The sequence below is a fragment of the Myodes glareolus genome, chromosome 14 (assembly GCF_982192425.1).
Source record: "Myodes glareolus chromosome 14, mMyoGla1.1, whole genome shotgun sequence".
Lineage (NCBI taxonomy): Eukaryota > Metazoa > Chordata > Mammalia > Rodentia > Cricetidae > Myodes > Myodes glareolus.
In genome coordinates this window covers 23,304,688-23,329,835 of record NC_142039.1, presented here as the reverse complement: position 1 = coordinate 23,329,835, position 25,148 = coordinate 23,304,688, and the positions used below count along the sequence as shown (strand labels likewise).

Sequence of the window (25,148 nt, the reverse complement as noted above, 5' to 3'; positions counted from 1 at the left end):
TTGTGCTGTGATTCAATCTGTGTATAGTCTTTAGCAAGGCTTAGGCCATTCACCACATGCTTTTATAAGAAGAATCCTACTACAGTGAGCCTGGTACAACATTAAGAATAAAATGTCATAATGAAGCGAGGAAATGACTTCCATCTAAACCTATCAGGTAATAGTAGTAATAGCCTCAGCTCTCCTGAAGGCAGTGCACGACAGTTGTGTTTACAAGCAGGACACAGACAATATGGAGGACAGTGGTTTCCAGAGTTTGGCTTTATTTTGCAGTACAGAAATCATTTGGAGCCATTTTGAGACAGACATCATTGAAATCAAGGCTCTGTCAAATCAATACTGCATTGCAGCTTGGTCCATTGAAGAAGCCATACCTGGGATAAAAGGTGCTTCTATATTTTACCTGCTTACCGTAAGATTCCTTTCCCCTTCTCAGCAATTGTAGTAGGTTAAAATACCACATACTAGCTTCTTCCAAACAACTCGCTAAGTCTGAATGAAGTTTGGTTAGAAGTTTATGCCCACATAAAACATGTGGGTCAACTATTTGGGCCCTGCTTTAATACTTGAGAAAACATTTAGTTTTCTCAAACAAAAGGATATTCAATTTAGACTTCCAATATCAGGATGGCACAAAATGTATAGATCCAGCTCTTGAGCAGAGGCACACAATTGCAAAGGTTACACTGATTAAAAGATACAAGTACTGTATCAAGTTCTCTATCAGTATCAATATTTGTTTAGATCGGCTCCTTCACTAGAAAAAAGCCTGTCTGGTTAAACTGAACAGAACCAACCAATTCTGACTAGCCAGCCATTCCATGAAAACAAGTTAATACATGATATTAGAAAAGTGAAGGGGAGAAGTATTCACTGGTATAGCACTCTTCAATCTCCATTTTGATCATAAAAGCAGGGCTTACAATATTGATTTCATACAATATACATTATTTGCCAAATTTTGTTTGTCCTAATTACATAATATGTACTGCTGTTAGTCTTCTCCATAAATGTCATTCTTCTTGCGCTTCATTTCTTCAAAGTCAAACTCAGATCCTGTCATTCTCTTATAGATATCTTTAATGTCATCACAGGTTGTCTCAAAGTGAGTGGTAGCATCATATGCACGGGAAATAAAGATCTGGAATTAAGAATTATAGAAGACTTCAGACTACTTAGGGATGCTCCCCAATAAAATCTGGTAACATCTTTTTCAGATCACACTCACCTGGCTCTCTGATCCCAAATCTTTAGGTACAAAGAGGTCACTGATGCTGACAAATCTATATGGGAAGAAACAGACCAACATCACTGCTTTGCTTTGAAAGCATAAGACTGACGGGGCAAGGCATTCTAGGGATTCATAGCCAATGGCTGGCCTGTCTTGTTCCCAGAATTACCTGACCATTCAGCAGACACCAACACTTCAGTTTCAGTTGACAACACAATACTTACTTCTGTTCAATTGGTTCCAAGAGCTCCAAAGCTGGTCTGATTTCTTTCTCTGGTTCCTTGGTCTCCACAGTTGTACTTACAATGGCAATATATTTGCCCTGTGCTGCCACATTGTGTGCAAAGGAGATCATACAAACATAGATATCTAAAAGCAAAAAATAACATACACCCTGGTGTTTGTAAACTTTGGACACAAGTATACTCAAGTATCACAAGGTTTTACTTTGTTATAAATTAAAATTACTTTAAACAGGTTCTTGTCTAAACTTACTGTAAACGGAAATAAACTAAGTCTTGGTACAAATATTTACTAACTGAAATTTCTCTTAACCACATAATCTGGATCTAAAATTGATTCATACTCTGAAGGATTGGTCCTCTGCTGATGGTGTTTCTGACAGATGAACGGGTCAGTGAAGTGCCAATTTCATCAATCCATTGATGAGTTCACAGCTGAATGGGCTGTTAAGAAATAGGATCTAGCACAGTGGTTTACAGTTCCCAATATTGTGACCCCTAGCCATAAAATTATTACTATTTTTTGGAGTTTTTATTCTTGTTGTTGGCTTATTTTGGATTCTGAGACAGGGTTTCTTTGTAACAGTCCTGGCTGTCCTGGAATGTGTTTTGTAGACAAGGCTGGTCATGAACTCAGAGATCTGAATGTCTCTGCCTACAGAATTCTGGGATTAAAGGCATGCGTACCACAGCCCGGCCATAAAATTATTTTCATTGCTACTTCACAGCTGTAATTTTGTTATGATTTAGGAATCATAATGTAAATATATAATATGCAGGATATCTGATATGATCCCTGTGAGAGGGTTGTTCGACCCACCACAAATCCTAAATAGAGAACCTCTCCAGCATGTCTATGAAAGGGTATAAACTCGTGCCCAAGACCCTTTTTTACTTGTTGTCTTTGCTGCCCTAGTTTGCATGACCTAAGCAGATTTCGCTGCCAGATACTCCCACTGTCATAATACTCTGCCTTCAACACAACGGAGTGAATTGACTACACTGACAACGTGAGCCAAAATCTTTCCTTTGACAGGGCAGTTTCCCGTGGAAAAGCTCGCTGAAACTGTAAGATTGAGGATCTATGCGACTGTGAACTACTAAACCTGGAGATAAACTCTGCACTAGACCAAATTTTAGATTTGGACAAGACCAAATCTAAAAAATCTTACTAGCTGGATGTGGTAGTCTATATGATGAGTTCAAGGCCAGACAGACTGTCTCAAAAAAAATAACAAATGAAAAACTTAAGGGATTTTCTGCTGCTCTACACTCTGTATTTGAAAAGGTTTTTAATAGTTAAGAGGCTTTTAAGTACTAATTTCCTCATTTACTTACTGGAAAATTAATACTTACAGATTACCATATCTAACCTCTGTTCCAAGTATAATTTCTAATGTAGAAATAATTTTTGGAATTTTTAAGTTCTTCACAGGTATCTGCTTCAGAATCACTTTTAAAAATGTGTATCTTTTTCTAGTGAAAATATTCTGTGGTATGGTTTTCTTATGTGGAAGGGGAAAAAATCATAATACTGAAAACTCTTCAGTGAAATCTGAGATGTGGGGCTTCTAGCTAAAAATAAAATACAGTTGAACATCACTGGTTATAGCAAAATTTGAATTGCAATTTTAGACCAAGTCCTGACTTGAATCAGAGAAATTAACAGTTTCCTAGCACATTGCTAAAACAAACACAATCATTAGAACCACGACACAGAATCAGCTCAAACACAGTGATGTCAGTTGAACTAATAAATGAATGCTGGAAGCTTGCAAGAGTCCATCTATGTAGTGTGTTCATTCTAGCCGTGAAGCCAAGATTCAAGGCAATAGGTACCAGGCTGACAGTTCAGTGCACTGCTGCTAGAAGGACCATATCCGGCTTCCCAGGTCTGCTTCCAGTATCAAACTAAAGTCTCTACTAAAGTAAGAAGTAAAGCCAGGAATAACGGTGAAAACACTAAGAAATCTCACAATTCTACCCTCACTGGCTGTTCTCCAAAACTCACCTGACTTGCGGTTGACTTGGTTCTGTGGAATGATGATCTGGCAGGAATTGGCATCATTGGTGTTCTTGATAGGGTGGCTAAGGATACAAATCACTCTGATTACCTGACCCACTTTTTCAACCCGATCTTTTACATAGCTGGGGTCGCAGATGAGCTGCTTACAGCGAGCAATCTGTAACAAACCATTTAAAGGAATATTATTTTTTTAAAGATTTATTATGTAAACAGAGTTTTGCCTGCATGTATGCCTGCAGACCAGAGGAGAGCACCAGATCTCATTATAGATGGCTGTGAACCACCATGTGGTTGCTGGGAATTGAACTCAGGACCTTTGGAAGAACAGTCAGTGCTCTTAACCTCTGAGCCATCTCTCCAGCCCTTAAAGGAATATTATAAAGAAGAAATCGAAACATGGCATATGTCCCACATTCATGTATTAGAAGGTTAATCTCTCTAATCCTAAAGTGGATATTGAATTTTTTTTTTGGATATTGAACTTTTTAAAAAACAATTTACTTAACTTTTTTTATATGCATTGGTGTGAAGGTACAAGATACCCTAGAATTGGAGTTACAAACAGTTGTGAGCTGCCATGTGGTGCTAGGAATTGAACTCGAGTCCTCTGAAAGAACAGCCAGTCTGCTAAGCCATCTCTCCAGTCCCATGGATATTAAATCTTAAAGACTGAATTCATTAGTAACTAAAAACAATTGAAAAAAGAACACAGAGGAGGATTCTACTAAAAAATTACAGCAGTTACTATGGTATGGTACCTGGTACTAGCACAAAGACAGATACGGAGGCCAAAAGAACTGAGACAAGAAGCCAGAAGTAAATCTTCATACTTTAAGTGATTTTTGGAAAAACAAACAAAAAAACAATTATGGGATAAGAAAAATCTTAAAAACTTGTGAAGCATACCTATAATCTGAGCACTGATAAACAGAGGTAGGATATACATATAGTTTAGATGAGTGAGGGCTAAAACTTTTAACACAAAGACTCACAAACTGAACTTCATGAAAAGTTAAAATTTGTGTGTATCAGCAAGTATTAAACTCGTAATGCAGTTAAAAACAAAAGGAAACATATGCCTTTAATCTCAGCACTTGGGAGGCAGAGGCAGGCAGATCTCTGTGCATTCAAGGCCAGCCTGGTCTACAAGAGCTAGTTCTAGGACAGGTACCAAAGCTACAGAGAAACCTTGTCTCAAAAAAAAAAAAAAGAGAAGAAATATTTGCAAGTACTATATCTGATAAGGGATTAATAGCCAAAATATATCAAGAATTAGAAGAACTCAGCAACTTAAAAAAAGACCTAATTTAAAAAATAGGCAGTGGTGGCATACACCTTTAATCCCAGCACTCAGAGGCAGGTGGACCTTGAGATCAAGACCATCCTGGTCTACAGAGCGAGTTCCAGGTCATCCATAAATAAATGGATGGATGGATGGATGGATGGACGGACGGACGGACGAATGAATGGGGGGAGATCTTTAAAGAATTTGAAAATCCATTCATGTGTGTGTGTCCCCAGGATGTACTATCAATGTCCAATGTGGTGACATTAAGTATTTAGCAGACAAAACATTTTATTCACAGAAAGAACAGTTACTTACCTCTCCTTCAGATTTTACACCAACCACTTTTCCATTTTGCACAATGATTTCTTCAATTGGTTTATTCAACATGTAGGTACCTCCATATATAGCACTTAACCTAAAAAAAAATTTATCAGTTATAATTCACAATTATTTGAATTGTTAAAATCTTCCTTCTTAAATCTAAATGAATTATAGTTCCTACTAATTAAAGGTACTAGGCCAAAAACAAAGACATGAAAGTATGAGGGAAAGCCATTGGAAAGAAAGGGTTAGAGAGCAGCAGAAAAGAACATAAATAGGGGCCAAATAAAGAGGAAAGTATGGATGAGTATAGACAAAAATGAAATTATGCCATTTATTAAAAAAAATGAATCTGGAAATCATGTTACACAAAATAGAGACTTAAAAAAATCACATTTTTTCTCACAGGACTTAGATCTGAATAAATTTTCTCTATATATTTACAATATATAAAGTAATATATTAATAAATATACATAAACACATAAATGTATGGCATAAAGTTGAAGGGGGTTCCATGTGGAAGAAGAGGACTGAAAGAGCAAGTAAGTAAAGAACAAGTGAAATTAATGGAAGACTAAAGAGTAAAATACCTCATTTTTTCTTTCATATGAAAAATAAAGATATAACTAACTACACACATAATATAGAAGTCTTGGCTAATATATAAGAAAGCCCCAGTGCTACATAGAAAAAGCAGGCAGAAAAAGTGATGGAATTTATGACAAATATACAGCACCCAAAATAAGAAGAAAAAGAGAATATTCCAAAAGAAAGCCAAATGAGCAGAGCCTCATTATCTCAGGGAGTGGTGTAATGCCAAGGACTCAACACATAAGAGACTGGTGCTCTGCATCCAAAGAAAAGGAAAAAGTGATCAAATAGCAGAATAAATAATGACCTAAAGCTCTGAAATGGGTTCTTTTAAAAGCAATCTAAAGATTCAAACAGGAAGAAAGTAAAGAAAATCCTGAAAGCCAGATCTCTGACAGAGGAGAATTAAAAAAAAAGAACTCCTGGGATCAAGGACAGCGACTTTCTCATTCAAGTCAAAATTAGCCATGAAGAAAGCTTTTTCCAATGTGCTAAATGAAAACAGGATACAACCAACAAAGTCCTTCAAAAAGAAGGCAAAAAAAATTTTCAAGTAAACAAAAGCTAGGCTGGGGTTATAGCAGTCATACGAGGCTAACCTATGTACCACCACATCTGGCTCTAAAATTCAATTTTATGTAATTCAGTATATTAACAGCATACAAAGAAAACCTGCACCATAAACACAATGTCACTCCATTCATAATTAAAAAATTTCCAAGCTATGAAAGGGGAATTTAATCTCACAAAACTATCCATCAAAAAACTACTAGGAAAAAAACTATTTAATAGAAAATATTAATATTTTTTCTAAGACTGGGACCAAGGCAAGAATAAACATTTTATTCTTTTAAATGTTTTATAAACATTTTTAAATGTTTTATAAATTTTTAAATGTTTTTAAAAATTTAAATGTTTTTTAAACATTTTTAAATGTTTTAAATTTAAAAATTTAAATTTTTAAATGTTTTATAAACAGTTTAACATTTTTCTAGTCCTCGCCAGTGCAATAAAGGCAAGAGTGGAAAGGGGACACAATGCATACATACTTTATGGGAAAAAATCTAATTTCTCTCTACTCACAGCAGACATAGCTGTATACATGGAAAATTCTAATAAGTCTATTAGAATAACCAAACTAGAAAAACTTTTAAGCACAGCAAGGTTAACAGACAAAAATTGTGTGTTATATACACTAGCAGCAAACAAAACTTCAAAATAAGAATTAAGAATAGCATTAAGATAAAATACTGCTAAATAAATTTGAACAAAACATAACGGACAAACAAAACAAAACAAAACCTAAACCCAGGTGTGGATCAGAAGACTCAGCATTAGTACGATAGAGATTTGTCACAAATTGATGTACAGACAATTCAGTACCAATAAAACCTAGCAAGTTTGCTCAGTAGTGGTAGCACACACCTTTAATCCCAGCACTCTGTGAGCCTCCAAACTAGACCTAAACACGTGGCTAACTCATTTTAGTACAAGACTACTGGGAAATGAAACATCCCCCCCCCCCCACACACACCCTGTAAATGCAGCTGGAACAAAATACCAGGGATTGGGGGTAGAGGCTCAAACCATACCTTACTTACTTAGTCATCAACATTCTTTCAAGGCAAATTATAGCAGTTACATAAAAAAGCAAAACTATAAGCTTCTCTGGCCCTTAGGCTAAGCAAAGATTTCATTAATACTCAAAATGTATTCAACAGGGGCTAGAGAGATGGCTCAGAGGTTAAGAGCACTGACTGCTCTTCCAAAGGGCCTGAGTTCAATTCCCAGTAACCACATGGTGGCTCACAGCCATCTATAATGAGATCTGGTGCCCCCTCTTCTGGCATGCAAGCATACATGGAAGGAATGTTGTATATATAATAAATAAATAAATCTTAAAAAAATGTATTCAACAGATGTAAAATAAGTTTGACATATTGGACTTTATCAAAGTGCAAAACTTCTTATAAAAGACAAGTCACCCTCAAGCCCATGCCTTTAATCCTGAATTTGGGAGGCAGAAGCAGGCAGGTCTCTTGAGTTCGAGGCCAGCATGGTCTACAGAGCAAATTCTAGAACAGTAAAAGCTACACTATCTTAGAAAAAAAACAAGAACAAAAACAAACAAACAAACAAAAAAAAAGACAAGCCACCAACTGGAAAGAAATACTTGTAATATATTAGGTCTGACAAAAGACTGGCACCAGAATACATCAAGATGACCCACAAATCAAAAACAAAAACAACCCAAATCTTTAAAACTGTACAAAAGACTTGGGTAAATCACAGCACAAAATTACAAATAGCTCATGATTACCCAAGTCTTTTGCACAGTGTAGCTTTGACTATCTACTTTTCCAAATAGACAAATTGAAGATATAATGAAAGCGAGATGGCTCAGCTCGCTCAGCACGGAAAACTGGTTACTGGTTACAGGCAAGGCTGATACTGGGTTTGACCCCTTGAACCCATATGGTGGAAAGAGAGAACTGACTAGCAAATTGTCCTCTGCTCCACAGGGAAGATGTTTGACACCCATGTTTTGGTATTGATTTTGTTTTGTGGTTTTTTTGTTTTTTTTTTTTAAAGACAGGGTTTCCAGTAGACCAAGGTGGCCTTGAATTCACAGAGATCTAAGATCTATCTACCTGTCTCTGCCTCTGCCTCGCCAGTGCTGGGATTAAAGGCATACACCACCACCACTAAACTTAAAATGTTTTAAAAGACAAAATTATGATGTGGCATAGCCTACCCCCTTAGGTGTTAAAAACATAGATTCAATTCAATCTCCACTGCTGGGGGGAAAAGTATATTAAAAATAAAGATGGAGCCAGGTGGTAGTGGCACACACTTTTAATCCCAGCACTCGGGAGTCAGAGGCAGGTGGATCTCTGTGAACTCGAGGCCAACCTGGTGTACAAGAACTAGTTCCAGGACAGGCTTCAGAGCTACAGAGAAACCGTCTCGAAAAACCAAAATAAATAAATAAACAAACAAACAAACAGGTGGTAGACAGAGGCAAGCATATCTCCTAAGAGCTCAAATCCAGTTGGGTCCACATAGCAAGCTCCAGGATGGCAAGGGCTATAGAGAGAGAGACATCGTCTCAAACACCAAAAGACGAAACAAAACAAAAACCAGAAGTGTGGTCAGAGAGATGGCTCATCAGGTAAAGACACCTGCTATAAGAGACATCTGAGTTCGGGCCACAGGATCCACTAAGTAGGAAAGAGCAGACATCCATCCATATATACATGTACATACATTCAATTAATAAATGTAATAGTGTCAATAAACAGTACCAAATATGACATAAATAAGGAATAAATAAAACTCTCACTGCTGAGTATATAAAAATGGCGCAAGTGTTCAGAAAAAACAGCAGTTCACTACTTCTAAAACCATACTTTTGCCATCAGTCAAATAGCCCCAAACTGGAAACCTAGACATTCCTCAAGAAAAAAGTGACACACACCTTTTATTCCAGAACTCGGGAGGCAGAGGCAGGACAATCTCTGAGTTCGAGGTCAACCTGATCTCTAGAGCGAGTTCTAGGACAGCCAGTGCTACACAGAGAAACACTATCTCAAAATAAATAATAATAATAATAATAATAATAATAATAATAATAATAGCCGAAAAATGGCGGCATACGCCAGCACTCAGGAGGCAAAGGCAGGCGGATCTCTATGAGTTCGATGCCAGCCAGGTCTACAAGAGCTAGTTCCAGGACAGGCTCTAAAACTACACCGAAACCCTGTCTCGAAAATCCAATAATAATAATGTAAAAAATCTAAAACAAATAGCATCTCATTATTCAGAGACATTTTTCACTTTCAGTAGGCAGGATGAAGTCTAGGATCAGCAGGGCTATAGCTAATGGGTTAAACAGATGCTCACCTTGCAAATCCTTGCGGCAATTCTCCAAGGCCATAGAGTGGATAAAGGTATGGGCTTTTACCATATCTTGCCAAAGACTCACTGTAAAGTTTAATTCTATTAATGGTATCACAACACGGCTGATCCAAGTAGCTGGGAAAAAGTAAAAGTATATTAGAAAAAGAGTACTTCTTTATTTTAAACTCTTTTTTTGAAGCAATCCCACTGCCCTCTTATTTCTCTAAAATACCCTAACACTAATTTACAACTAGAACTTCTTTCACAAGGCCACACAACAGCATACAAGTTCTAAGCCTCCCATCTGGAAAACTGGAGACTCAGTTGAAAATTTCAAGAAAAATATAAATCTGAAAACCAAGAGTTTCTCACTGGAATCTTCACTCTCACTCTGTTGTTGATAGTCTCTAATAAATGTAAGTTGACTAGAAATTGAAGCGTTTAGAATTATCTATGATATAGATTAGGAACTGCAACATTGCCTAAATCGACTCATGGTAAAACAGACCTCACTGTTAGCAAGTATTTCACAGCCTATGCAAAGACACCAATGAGATTCATTAGCCTACTTACTCATCTGTTCTGTACAGTGCAAGAGAATGGCCTGTAAAGTCTATAACATCTTGGCCCAAATCAAACTTCTTATACACATCTCTCATTGAGGTCTTCTTAGGATCAACACCCTCAAAAGTTCTAGGATCTTTTTCATCAAAGTTGGCAACATAAACTAGGAATTTCCTGAAGCGGCGTTTTTCAAATAGTCCCATTAAGCCTGAAAGATATTTTTTCAAATAACACATACTCACAATAGAACACTGAGAAGAAAAAATATGAGCAGACCCTTTTAACATCAATGTCATGACTGGACAAATATAATTTATGTAAAATGGAATCTACTCATGCACAACACTTGAAATAGATCATTCATAAAGTCTTCAATTTACCACACAAACTCAGGTAACTAGTACATATTTGGAGAAGTTGAAACTTGGAAAAAAAATTGTTTCAAAAGCATCTATCAGCATTCTTCCTCTAACAATGCCAATCTGTAACTAAGCCAGTTCCCAAAATTATGAGAACTGTTCCTTTCCCCTCTTCTGAATGCTACGACACTCTTAGACCTAATGGGAAAAAGACGCAGAAAACACCAAGGAAGACTTATCAGCAGCTACCTTTAGGAGCTGACTATAATGTAGGTCATTTACTTTGATGAAAACTTAAGTAATCAATGTGTTGCTCTACACACTTTTTAAAAACGGCTATAAGCAGGGCCAAAGACATGGTTCAGTAGTTAGGAGCACTTGCTGCTCTTGCAGAGGATTCAGATTCAGTTCCAAGCACCCCCATGGTGGCTCATCAACCATCTGTAACTCCCGCCCCATGGGGATCTAATGCCTCCTGGCCTCCATAGGCACTAGGTAAGCATGTGGTACACACATATATACAGGCAAATAATCATACAAAGTAAGAATGAAATATCTTTAAAAAGAAATTCACTGGCAGTGGTGGGAGATATCTTGTCTAAAAAATAGTAAATTAATATTTAAAAACACATGTGTGTGCAGAGAGAGAGACAAAGAGAGAGAAACAGAGAAAGAGGAGCAGAGACAGAGGGAGACAGAAACATAGAGAGAGAGAAAGCAGTACGTAAACTCCAAGCTCTTTCTTAGTACTCCTATAATAACATGCAGCTGGTAGTAAGATAAAGCTGAGTTCCCCTCCTCTCCTAAACAGAATAGAGCATTAAAGGTAACTAATATATGCCTAAGTGCCTAAATAGTGCCTGGAAATTTCCAGTGCACAAAACTGGAAATCAGTAACTATTTCTTGACCAGATAAATGGGTTTCTGAGACTCCTTTTCACAATAAAAACCTCATCACTCTGATAAATAAAATGAGAATTACTTACTAGATGCCAGGGCTTCTGCTTCAGTGGAAGGAACCTTGTAGATTTTCCCCCCCTTATACACAAAGCTCCCTTCAATCACTTTGAAATCCATATAGCGAGTGACCTCCGTGTAAAGCAGCATCTTCACCAACTGACCTAGAAAGTCACACAATACAAGTTGTCACTCAAACCTTACTATCAATAAAAATTAGCAGAAACTACTATCAAAAGTGCCCATTTTTTTCCCTAACATTGTATAACAATTCTTGCCAAAATGCCCCCAAAGCGACACTTTCAATGGTGTGACTAGAACACACACCTCAAGCACATGTTTAAACTTAATGTTACAACTCCTAAGCTAAAGAACTCACTAGCTTGGGTCTGCAAAGGCCGTGAAAGTGTACTAGCAGTGAGAAGCAGCCTGTTTTCCTGCACATGGATTTAGGCTACTTTACAATTCTATATCAGTCATAGACAATTCCAAATATTCCAATTTCTAAGTCAACTTATATTTGAGAATATCAACATCAGATAGATTAAGGACTACAATTAGGAATATCACTGTCTAAAAGCCAAATCAGCCAAATTTCTTGTGAGACCAAAATCATTTTAAAGCTGGTAGTCACATCTTTTTTCAAGTTAGGGCTTGGGAACATAATTCATTTGTCTAGTATATATGCAATCCTGTATTCAAACTCCAGAACTAAAAATAAAATTATGAAGTAAAGTATGAAGAGATATTTATGCAGCAAAGATTAAAGTACATTGAACAATTCTATTAATTGGCCCCAATATTAAGATTCATGACTAAGAATTTAATACAGCTAGACATGGCACACCTATGTCTAACTCAGAAAGCTGAAGAAATGCTCCATGTCATCTGGGCTACACTGAAGACCATGTTTCAAAACAACAAAGTGCAAGAGTTCAATAGAATAAAAATTCAAATCAAAATGAAAATAATGAAAGTCCTCTTTGAAAGGGTACAAGTTTTTTGTTGTTGTTGTTTTTGTTGTTATTGTTGTTTTTAGAGACAGGATTTCTCTGTGTAGCTTTGGAGCCTGTTTTAGAACTCACTCTGTAGACCAGGCTGGCCTCAAACTCGCAACGACCTGCCTGCCTCTGCTTCGAAACAAACAAAAAAACAAAACCAAATAAAAAAAATCACTAAAAGCAAATGCTGATATTCTTACAATCTTGTGGTAAAAAGAAAATAATAAGCATATTAATCATAGTAAGATCCCAATAAAAACTAAACCGAAAAGACCAATGAATGTTTTGTACAGAAAAACACATGCCAGAGTCATGCAGCAAAGTCACAGATCACCAAGGCTGCTCCTGTATCTTTAGAGGGCTGATACTAATTCACTGCAAGGAGAACACAACTTCACAGAAAATATGCCAATTCACCAATAAACATAACATTTAAAAGATATTTCAGCCCTCTAAAAAATTAGTGATTAGGTATTCTCAAAAGCTTGCACATTAGAAAATCTTTAAAAGACCATCTAAGATTCGGGTTCACAGGTGGTGGTGGCACACGCCTTTAATTGGGAGGCAGAGGCAGGCGGATCTCTGTGAGTTCGAGGCAAGCCTGGTCTACAGAGCGAGTTCCAGCAGAGTCAGATGTTACATAGAGAAACCCTGTCTCAAAACACAAAGCAAAACAAAAATGACTCAGGTTCATCTAGCTCATTGCCTATACATTAAGAAGAAAGTCACAGGTACTTACAATGATATTATATTTAGAATTTTGGTTTGTACAATACCACACCAGAATTGCAACAAATGTTTTTGTGTGAAATGTCTATGTTTTTACAAAATTTATACATATATTATAAAATCTTCAATTTTGGTACACATTGTGCCACATCATGACTTTGTTTCTTTTCAGAGCTATCTATTATACCCCCTTTCCTCCATTCTTGACACCAGATCTTTTAATGGAACATATTACTAAACACACTGTTAACAAATTACCCAGGGCCTTAGACCTGGGGTAATATTCTCTACTTCCAAACCAGATTCTAGACACTGCCATAAATGATGCTACAATTCTTTACCATTGGCCATAAGGAACTTGGGAATTAAGTCAACATTCCAGTCTCGTCCTCTCCCCATTGATGCTGGTGGTTGTCCTGGTAACTTAAATCTTTTGTATAACTAAAAGTAGAAAAAAATATCAATAATGTAACAAGATGAAATTTTCACTAAAACATATAAACATATAATAATTCTTGGATTGAGAGTCTGAGGTATAGCACAACTACAAGAGACAAAGTACAAAGCATTTTAAGTTTAGTCATCTAAAACGTTTATCTGTCATATAAGACTTTTAGGTCTCAATATATTATGTAGTTAAATACAGTATTTAACTCATGAATGCTAAGATAAACAAGAATTGGAAAAGTCTTTCCCATTTATCATAGAATCATTTAAACTCATTTCCCCCAATGTTGCTTCTCTAGTTACACAAGTTAAATACTTCAAATCTAGAAAAGATAGCGAAAACTAGTTCTTGTTAACTTGCAGATTTTGGCTTTACTGAAATATAACTGATGTATAAAAAGTTGTACATACCATGTAAACAGTTTGTTAAGTGTGAACATAAGCACACAATGTACCAATGGATACATCATCAAAGAATATTAAGCACACATTCACCTCCATTGAGTGCCTCCCAGCACAATATAGTATGAAGTAATCAACAATTTATTTCAAACTAGTAGCCTGTACTTCTCCAAAGACAAATCAGAGAGGAGAAAGGCAGTGAGACTTGTAGATTAAGAGGATGACCAGAGAAAAACACATACACTGCTTAAGCCTTTAGTTAACCCTGGTTTTAAAAACAAGCCTACTGAAGAACTAAATATAAATATCACTTTCTGAGTTACTGGAAATTTGAATATAGTCTAAATATTGCTCATCTTCATACATGTAGTAGCATTGATACTGTAGAAAATGTCAACTTTAACAGATGGGAGGTGAAACACTTAAGTGCCACAATGTCTTTTTTTACTTTCAGCTTTCCAAAGCCATAAGAAAGCTAGGTCTAGTGGTGCAGACCTATAATCTAGCACCCTGGAAGCTAAAGCAGGGAATCTTGAGTTCAAAGCCAGCTAGGGCTACATAACAAAACCTTGTCAAATAAAAAAAAAAAAATTTTAAAAAAAAGCATAGTGACAATAACAAAAAAAAAAAAAAATCCAATCAAATGCAACTAGATGCTAACTGCTGGATTCAGATGGGAGGTTTTGCCACACTGTAATAAAACATTCTTTCAATTCTTCTGTGTTCCTAAAGACAAGAATAAATTTCTTGGTTTAGGTATTAAATATAATTGGGCAGCGATTTCAATACTCGTGGAAGAAGAATACATTATTTCACAAAGTGTAATAATGTAAATATTTGAAAGCTCCAGGTGTAGAAATAAATTTACAAAAGCTCATTTATAAAATGAATCATGTATCATGTGTCACTCCTCGTCCTCCCCCTGCCCCAAAAAAGGAAAAAGGATAGTGGAGCAAGCGTCATTAAGCTTGAAATTACAACTATGATTTTTTAAATATTTTTTTCATTTGCATTCCTTTTTTGTTTGTTTGTTTTTTGAGACAGGATTTTTTGATATAGCCCTGACTGTTCTGGAACTCACTCTGTAGACCAAGCTGGCCTCTAACTCACAAAGATCTGCCTGCCTCTGCCTCCCGAGTGCTGGGATTAAAGGCATGTGTCACCTTTGGCCTGCATGAGGGCATCTTCTGGAACTGGAGTTACAGACAGTTGTGAACTGCCCTGTGGGTACTGGGAATTGACCTTGTGTCCTTTAAAAGAGCAGTTAGTGCTCTTAACCACCAAGTCATCTCTCCAGCCAACAGCTATGATTTTTTAACCCCACAAACACAATTTTGTAATCTGGAAAACAATGATAAAGAATACGTGACTTTAAGAGACTGAGGAGGCCAGCCTGGTCTACAAAGTGAGTTCCAGGACAGCCAGGGCTATACAAAAACACCCTATCTCAAAACAAACAAACAAAAAGACTGAGGCAATAAACAAGGCCAGGTGGTGAGAGATGGCATTCTGCTGGCACATTGGGAACCCTCCCATTCTTTCTACAACCCCCAAACTAGAAGCTCCTAAAAATAACAGAATTGAAGACTTATTAATTAATAAACCAAAACTGCCAGGCATGGTGAGCCACGCCCTTAATCCCAGCACTCCAAAGTGAAAGCAGATGGAGCTGTGAGCTTGAAGCCAGACTGGTTGTGAAGAGTGAGCTCAAGGAGAGCCAGGACTAGGCAGAGAAAGAGAGACTCTGTCTCACCCCCACTCCCAAACTGTAATAGTAACAAGCCAAAATTGATATCATATCATCTCCAAGAACTAAAGTGGAGACTCACAAGGAATTCCAACATATAAAGAAACAATGACCACAGAGACTTACATCTTCCAGTGGTGTTATTGATGCACTTTCTCCTCCATAGTACGGGTTCTGGTCCATGTGAAGAACCTTCTTTCCATTCACTGACATTATCCCTGACAGGATACATTCCTAGAAGTAAACATGTATTTTTAAAAGAAAAGACATATACACAACATGTTTAAAATGTATTCTTTGTTAAAAAGAAAACCCTTAGTAATTAAAACACTCAGTCACCATGACAACCAGTAGGCTTAAAGCCTCTCTCTTGTGAGTTCTGAGCTGAAAATTCATTTCACAATAACAGGACATATCAGTCACTGCTTTTTCCTGGGCTGTCATTTATATTATGGCCAAATCACAGGCAGACAGAACAAAGGCAGAGGCTTTCAACTACACACTGCCATTCTATTCTTTTCTGCCAGGCATTCACTAAGGTCTTTAATGAGGCATTGAAATTTAACTTAATAAAAGCGCATCTGAAATATGCACCTTTTTTACGCTGCATATGACAAATCAAAGTGTCAGATAGCACTTCCAGCTCAAGGAAAATCTTTAGCACCATTCAATTACAAGCTGTACATAGACACTTTGTTCCATGAGAATCACTTTTATTTGAAAGAACTATGATTATTCAGCTTTGGTAAACATTTTTTGAAAAGGAACCTCTAAAAGTTGATACATGTTGGGTATGGGAAAGGAGGAAGCCCTGAGTGAGTCCTGAGTCAGTGTGTATTGTTGACATGGCCATGCTCCTGGAAAATGGCAGACTTCCTTTCAGACAGATAAGGGGAAATGGCTTTCCCTACTTGTCCAAGTGTAAACATTGACAGTATAAGCAGAAAATGTCCACCACAGCTTTCAGCACCACCACCCACAGCTTGCCAACAGAGACTACTCCTACCAAGCTTTCCTAAACCTGCCTCCTTGGTCTGGCCATCTACTGTAAATCTGCATCCTTGTTTACCTGAAAACCAAGTCTCCTTGTTCAGTTGTATGCAATAACCCCATCTCTGTTCAACTCTATGTAATATACACACTGAACTTCCAGAATGCTGAAGCTTCTCCAGCAGAAAGCCTAGTTCACCTCTGTGTGTCTGTCTTTTCTTCATTCTTTGGCCACCCACTCAAATCCATCCCTGGAGTCCTGCAAGGATGCAGCAATTGGGGGCTGGAGAGGTGGTTCAGAGTTAAACACACTAGCTGCTTTGCCAGTGGACCAGGATTTGATCCCCTACACCCACAAGGCAGCTCACAGTCATCTACAACTTTTAATTCCAAGGGATATGACTTCATTTTTCTAGCCTCCATGGGTATTAGGCATGCACACGGTACACAAACATACATAGAAGCAAAAGACCATAAGCACAAAAAAGGAGGAGGAAGACATACATTCATTCAAACTCTTAAGCTAGGGTTATGGTCATGAATGCTTTACAGTTAAGCTAAAGGGAATTCCACAAATCTGTACTGTTAGTTTTCATCAAATCTGTTCACAAGTCCCTAATGACCTGAACACCACAATCAAATCCCCCTCATAGTTTAACTTTGATTTATTTCCTTTTTTCAACTCAATACCACCTCTGTAATTTATCTAGTCACTTATTTTTTAAATGACTTAAATTACTTGCCATAAGATACAAATTATACTAAATAATAGACTAAATTTTATTAGGTCAAGAAACAAAACATAATGTTCTAGACGGCCTGTCAAGCCCTATTCCTGTCATCATGAGCACCTTTCCTCATCACTCTCAATCTAACAGTAAAGACTAGTTCTGTTTGTGAACTTTATAAATAGAGTCATTCTGTACTTACTTTATAATCTGGTATATTTTACTCAACATTATTATGTTGGTTATTCTTGAGGGTCTACTTGATTAGATTAAAAATCACCTATAGGGCCAGGTGGTGGTGGTGCACACCTTCAATCCCAGCACTTGAGACAGAGGCAGGCAGATCTCTGTGAGTTCAAGGCTAGCCTGGTCTATATGAAACAAGTTCCAGAACAGCCAGAGCCGTTACACAAAGAAACCCTTTCTCCAAAAAAAAAAAAAAAAAAAAAAAAAAAAAAAAAAAAAAAAAAATCAGGGGGCTGGAGAGATGGCTCAGCGGTTAGGAGCATTGCCTGCTCTTCCAAAGGTCCTGAGTTCAATTCCCAGCAACCACATGGTGGCTTACAACCATCTGTAATGAGGTCTGGTGCCCTCTTCTGGCCTGCAGACATACACACAGACAGAATATCGTATACATAATAAATAAATAAATATTTAAAAAAAATAAAAAAAATCGCCTATAGGGCCTGGAGAGATGGCTCAATGGTTAAGAACACTGGCTGCTCTTCTAAAGGACCCAGGGTTCAATTCCCAGCATGCACATGGCAGTTCACAACTAACTTTAACTCCAGTTCTAGGGAATCCAACCCGACCACACCAATGCATACTTAAAAAAAAAAAAAAATCACCCAGAGGTAGGCAGTGGTAGTGCATGCCTTTAATCTCAGCATCCAAGAGGCAGAGGCAGGATCTCCTGTGAGTTTGAGGTCAGCCTGGTCTACAGAGAAAGAAAGTTCTAGAATAGCCAGGGCTACACAGAGAAACAGTCTCAAAAAACAAAACATAACAAAGAGGACTCACCTAGAATACTGATAAAGCACACCTCAAGGTGTGTCTGTGAGGGTGAATAACTATGGAGGTAAAACCCACCCCAAATGTGACAGCTTCACACATGGAAGGATAGTGCAGGCATAGGAAATAAAAGGAGTACATAGTAAGGAGGCCACTTGTTTGTCCCGGCAGCCCAGAATCAAAATAACCACACAGAAACTATATTATTTAAAACACTGCTTGGCCCATTAGCCCTAACTTTTGATTGGCTAACTCTTACATCTTTTTTTTTTTAAACTTTATTTAACTATTTCATGTGTATTGGTATAATGATGTCAGATTCTCTGGAACTGGAGTTACAGACAGCTGTGAGCTGCCATGTGGGTGCTGGGAATTGAACCCAGGTCCTCTGGAAGTGCAGTCAGTGCTCTTAACCACTGAGCCATCTCGCCAGCCCTAACTCTAACATCTTAATTGAACCCATTTCTAGTAATCTGTGTATCGCCACATGGCTGCGGCTTACTGGCAAGGGAAGATTCCAACCAGCATCTGTCTCTGGCGGGGCTACATGGCTTCTGACACCGCCCTTCTTTCTCCCAGCATTTGGTTTAGTTTTCCCCACCTAGCTCTGTTTCCCTATAGAGCTGCGACAGGCCCAAAGCAGTTCTTTTATTAACCAATGATATTCACAACATACAGAGGGTAATCCCAATCAGGAGGAAAAGGAGAAAGCCAACCAGTACAAGCATTCTTTCCCTCTGCTTCCTGCCTTTGACTATGTGGGCTGCTCTGCTCATTAGAGCCTCTCAGCCTCTGAAAGGAAGAGCCAAAATAAATTACCCTTGGGCTGTTTGTCAGCTGCTCAAGTCTAACACAAATGTGTTGAAAAGATGGGCTGAGGAGAAAATGTGGTCCATAATCCTTCCAAGCACAGGGATGCAAGTCAGAGCCCTTAAAGCCATATGAAAAGAAGTCAGGCATAGTGGCACACATTTGTAATCCCAGTGCTGCTGAGTCAGAATCAGGCAGATCCTGACTGGGCCTCAGTGGTTACCCAGGCTAATACACTCCGTGAGTTCCAGGCCAGTGAGAGACTCTACTTCAAAATAGGTGGATAGGACTATTAATAGTTGGCTTTTCCTCATCTTCCTCATACACATACACATACCTGCACTGAATAAATGTGTGCACACACATATGCCCCCAAAAAAGATTTGTTTATGTTTTCTGTTGTTCTGTCTCTTGACACAGTGTCTCACTGTATATCTGTATCCCTAGTTGGCCTGAACTCAGTATGCAGACCAGGTTGCCCTGGAACTCAAAGAGAGAGTAAATATGTTTAAAAGAAAATCTGAAACACAGGCTAATACGAGCTGCAAATCCCTGATTGAAATGACTGGGAACAGATGTTTCAAATGTTTGCTTTTTTCACAATTTAGAATATTTGTATACTTAAGTATTTTTATTGCTTTTTTATTTGGCTGGCCTGGTATACTCTAGATAGACCAAGCTGGCCTCAAATTCAGAGATCTGTCTCACCCAGCCTCCTCAGCCACCCAAATGCTGGGATTATAAGCAAGCAAGCCACAGCAGTTTCTTGGAAATGGCATCCAAACCTGAACATAAATTGTACTTAATGCTAAGAATATACACAGCCTGAAAATATCTTAATACAGTAATTTTAGTGAATCTGTGTCTTGACAACCACCCAGCTAGATGATGTCAATGGCGGAATTTTCCATTTGTGGTATTACATTGGAGCTTCAAAAGATTCATTTGGAACCCTCCAATTTTTTTTTTTTTTTTTTTTTTTTTTTTTTTTTTTTTTTGGTTTGTCGATACACGATTTCTCTGTGTAGTCCTGGCTGTCCTGGAACTCACTTTGTAGACCAGGCTGGCCTTTAACTCACAGAAATCTGCTTGCCTCTGCCTCCCGAGAGCTGGGTTTAAAGGCACGCACCACCACAGCCCAGCTAAATTAAACAGTTTTAGGCAAGGAATAATAGGAATTAAGAAAAAAAGAAAAAAAGGAAACTTGAAACATTGGTCCTATGACCACTACTGCAAGGAATACAAAGTCCTTTTCCACACAATTCTCACAGCTATGGCTGGCAGAGGTTTATCAAGACCAAATATAATGTGAGCAAATTTAAATTACAGTTTAGGCTTTTCAAATCATGTACAAAACCTCAGATTGATAATCATGTTTTAATAAAGAGAAATGGTAGGGGGAGTGTTCTGTAATACAAAATAATTTTTAAACATGCTTAGAAAGAGTTGCTTGAATATCAAAATACATGTTTCTATTCATAATTTCTAGGCTTACTGTGAAAAAAACAAAAAAGTCTTTGGGAAGCACAAATTGCTGAGAGTTGGCTCCTCTTTTCAAATAAACTAATTCTAGCACAACTCATTGATTTATTACCAAGCCCATATGAGTTGTGTGCCAATTATGCGATAAAAGTCTGCTTACAAACTCAAAGCACAGAAATGCAGAAATTGCCAGCAAATCAACAAAGAAGGGGTGGGAGGCAAAAATGAGATGGAATAACTCAAAAGGCAAAGCAGCCTGAGACTAGTCAAAGAGGGCTGAAATCCCCATAAAGCTCGCTAGGTCATAATGCCTTCATTACGTTCCAGCACAAAAACTAGTCCTTTAAAATACCAGTCATCAGGAAACTTTTTCTTACTCTGTCATCAACAGAAAGGCTTTTTATCAACTACAGGTTTGTTCTGTTATATGTCCCCCTTCCCTCCCTCAAAGTAAGGATTTTCTGTGTAGCCCTGGCTGTTCTGGAACTCTGTAGACCAGCTGGCCTCAAACTCATAGGTGGCCTGCAAATACAACACATATACACACACTATGTTGGGATTAATGGTGTGTATCACCACCACCACCACAGGCCAACCAAACTATAGTTCTTTAAAATGACAACTCTCAATGCTAGAGAATTACACAGAACTTGCCATTTCTAACAGAGAAAGAAGTAAAGGCCTTTACTAAAGTTATTTTTAATACTTGTGGATTAATATGGGTTTAACTGATAGAAAGCAATGCCAATACCAAGGGACACGAAAACACAACACTATTTAAAAGTAACAAGTTCCAAGCACTCAAAGTCCTTGACATACCAATATCATACAGCATTTGGTACCTTTTTATTAGGTTCTTAAATCTTCAGCACTAGGGGGCTGGAGAGATGGCTCAGAGGTTAAGAGTATTGCCTGCTCTTCCAAAGGTCCTGAGTTCAATACCCAGCAACCACATGGTGGCTCACAATCATCTGTAATGAGATCTGGTGCCCTCTTCTGGCCTGCAGGCACACATGCAGACAGAATATTGTATACATAATAAATAAATAAATAAATAAATTTAAAAAAAAATCTTCAGCACTAAATATAAGTCAATGATGAAGGACATCAAATGTTTTGTGTCCACAGATATTCAAAGTTACTTTTAATTTGAGTTTTTTAATTTTGACTGCAAGTTTCTTCAAGATTTAACCTAAATCAGGATTTCACCTGCTATTATTGTTTCTATCAATAATGGTCCTAAAGTCACCACCCTGTACTGATACAATTCTAAAAGAACACCTCCCAGTATACATCTTTAAGGCCTACAGAGGAGGAAAGTTAGCATAGCATAAGACACAGAAACTCTTAGAATTCTAGCTACTTATGTATCCACTACTCAAGAAATTCACAATTCCAGTGAAAATGTAAATAAAGGATGCTATTTTGTTAAACAGACTGTGCTATCTTTGATAATAGTGATGCTTCTGAACTAGGCGTGTGGGAATTTGCAGGATAGCTTTGCACTCACTTATCTATACTCAACTGACCTTATAAATGGGCAAATATGAAATATTAGCAATGACAATACAAAATGGAAAAAACTGGCTCTCAAAATATGCTGGCAGCCATAGGACCACTGAGAGAGCAAAATCCACCACAAACTACTTGGAACCCCAATTAGACATTTAAGTCAGAACCTGCGGCCTCTCCTGGGTAGAGTGATTCATTTTGGCGCCCGTCTTCCCAACTCACACTCAAAAAACTTCAGTCACTGGGCGTGAGGGTGCATACCTTCTAATCCCAGCAGTGGCAAGGCAGAGAGAAAGATCTCTTTGAGTTATGGCCAGCCTGATCTACATAAGGAGTTCTAGGACAGCCAAGGCTACACAGAAGTACCTTGCCTCAAAAAAAGAAATTAGGAAAAAAAGGAGAGAAGGAAGGGGACGGGAGAAATAAAATCAAATCATTCAAAATAAGTAAATGATTTTCAAGATAAGCAATGGAGCCTATTTGACAGTCTACCCCTGGCAGGTACATGTCTATTGAGCCTTAAGCAGGACTTTTTGTTTGTTTGGTTGGGTTTTTTTTTTCCCCAAGACAGGGTTTCTCAGTAGCTATGGAGCCTGTCCTGTAATTGGCTCTGTAGACCAGACTGGCCTCAAACTTACAGAAATCTGCCTGCCTCTGCCTCCTGAGTGCTGGAATTAAAGGCATGTACCACCACTGCCCCATGAACAGGACATATGGCCTTGCCTTTAATACCAATATCCAGGAGGCAGGGATAGACAGAGCTCTGAGTTCCAGTCATTCAAGGCTACATAGTGAGGCCTTGTCAAAATAAAATAATCTTTAGCAAACTTCACTAATCACTATAAAGAGAAAAATAAATTTTTCCTAAAAGTAAAAATAAAAAAGTGATATAAAAATCTTGAAGGTTTTTCCCTAAAACAGCTATTTCAGAGTATTTTATCTAAAATTTTTTTTTAATCAAAAGATTTCAATGCATTTCAAGAAATTCGAAAGCCGGGGCTTTTATTAAATGACTCAGGCATTTGAAGTGATACTGTATGTGATGCATTTATCAATGGCCCTGATGAAATAACTGTCATAATTTCACACACATTCAAATAGATAGTCAAAATGATTGGTTCTCTCTCCAATTTCTTTTGGCAAATGGTCCGCTCTTTTCTCAAACAAGTCAAGAAAAAAAAAAACACAAGATACAGAAGTTTGTCTAAATTTTTTGCAGATCATCTAAACACCTCAAAGTAGACAGACATCCACGAACATAAATATATTACAGCACTATGTACTGACTTACGTTTATATATTGTCAGTACATTCACGCTGCACAGTTACCTTCTAACCTGCCTGCAGTGTAGTACAGAGAAATTAGCCTCCCCTCCTCAATCCATTTCTTAGAGGAAAACACTAAGAAACTGGTAGCACGCAATAAACCACACAAAAGGGAAACACAAGGGCCCGGGGTGAAAGTACTTAATAGACAATTCATTTCTCATTCTACTGAGAGGAATAGGTAAGGCTTACTAGAAAAGGGAAGGGTTCCCTTTTTTGTTCGTTTTTTTTTTTTTCTTTTTCTTTTTTGGAAACTCGTTTCATTATTTTCTCTAGAAACTTCAGTTGGCCAGACTCTGGGACAATTACCGATCAGCGATATCCTTCGGCTTGGCCTTCCCAGCCAACTGACTAGCTAAGCAGCCACTTCTGCTGGCCACTAAGGAACTGCAAGCGCCAGCTGCGACTCCCTCCCGCTCTGTGCAGGGCTTGCGTGCTTCCAATCGGGAGAGGTCATCCACCCAAAAGGGAAGTGGAAGGCGCACAGGCTGTTTTTCCCTTTCCTCTTCCTTCCTGCAGAAGGACGAAGCTGTTTCTTTCCAGCTGTCCGGAGATTCTGTCCTCAACTTCCCAATGGGCTAGTTTCCCAGACACCCGTCCCAAGCTCCACATCTTGGTTTTTCCTAACACTCGGGCGCCTTCAAATCAGTGCATCCCAACAAGCCATGACCTCCCTCCCCAGACACAAGACGGATGGGGGGTGGGGGGTATGGACGGTCCCCAAGGGAGAGCAGACACCGGCTGTTAGGACGCGGGCGGGGCTAGCTCAGTGTATACCGAAGGGACCCGCCCTCTGCCCGGGGCCCGGTAGAGGCCGGACGGACACGTCTCCCCGCCGTCCACCGCAGCTCACCGTCAGGCCGGTGCCCAGCACAATCACATCGTATTCCTCATTCATGGCGGGGGAAGGAGCGCACGCAGGGGCTCTAGGCCACCGTAGAGAAAGAAATGAGAAGTCTGGCCGCTCTGGGCCCCGAGAAAAAGGGAAGACTCGAGGAGAGGAAAAGCGAAGCTGACTAGGAGGCGAGGCCGGCCGCCACCTCAACGGGAAGAGAAGAGCCGGGCAGGGAGGGAGGGGAGGCGGGGAGAGCGCGGGGAGCGCAGAGCGAGCGCCGCAGTCAGGGCGGGGCGTGCGAGAGGCCGACGGAGCCGTCAGTCATGCACGGTATGCCCTCTCATTGGTGCATTTCCTACTCGCCCCACCTTTCCCTCTTTGCTCCTCTCGCGAGAGAAGGGCGGGAAGCTGCCATCTTGGCTTCCGGTGTTTCCACCCGTCTTGTGGCACAGTGGTTTGGGCGGCGACACGCGAGGCCTGGGCTATAGTTGAATGGGAGGAACAGGGCGGAAACTGCGGCTGGGCGACCACGTGCCTAACTCCCTCGGTGTGGCTCTCTAGTCCTCAGTCCCAGGAGCCCGAACTCCGCCCTTGGGACATAGAGTGGGATGTGCACAGGCTGATGCGTTGAGGGGCCAAGTCGTGAG

At 38.8% G+C, this 25,148-nt stretch overlaps 1 protein-coding gene across 1 annotated transcript; it reads right to left on the bottom strand.

Moving 5' to 3' along the window:
• Positions 1 to 238: 238 nt before the first annotated feature.
• Gdi2 (GDP dissociation inhibitor 2) lies at positions 239 to 24,751 on the bottom strand. Its single transcript, XM_048460830.3, has 11 exons — positions 24,520 to 24,751; positions 15,934 to 16,041; positions 13,553 to 13,652; positions 11,511 to 11,645; positions 10,175 to 10,373; positions 9,605 to 9,736; positions 5,103 to 5,202; positions 3,485 to 3,656; positions 1,456 to 1,600; positions 1,229 to 1,283; positions 239 to 1,141 (listed from the first exon to the last, which is right to left on the bottom strand). Exons 1-11 carry the CDS (start codon positions 24,562 to 24,564, stop codon positions 995 to 997), a joined length of 1,338 nt encoding a protein of 445 aa, XP_048316787.3. The 5' UTR covers positions 24,565 to 24,751; the 3' UTR covers positions 239 to 994.
• Positions 24,752 to 25,148: the final 397 nt, after the last annotated feature.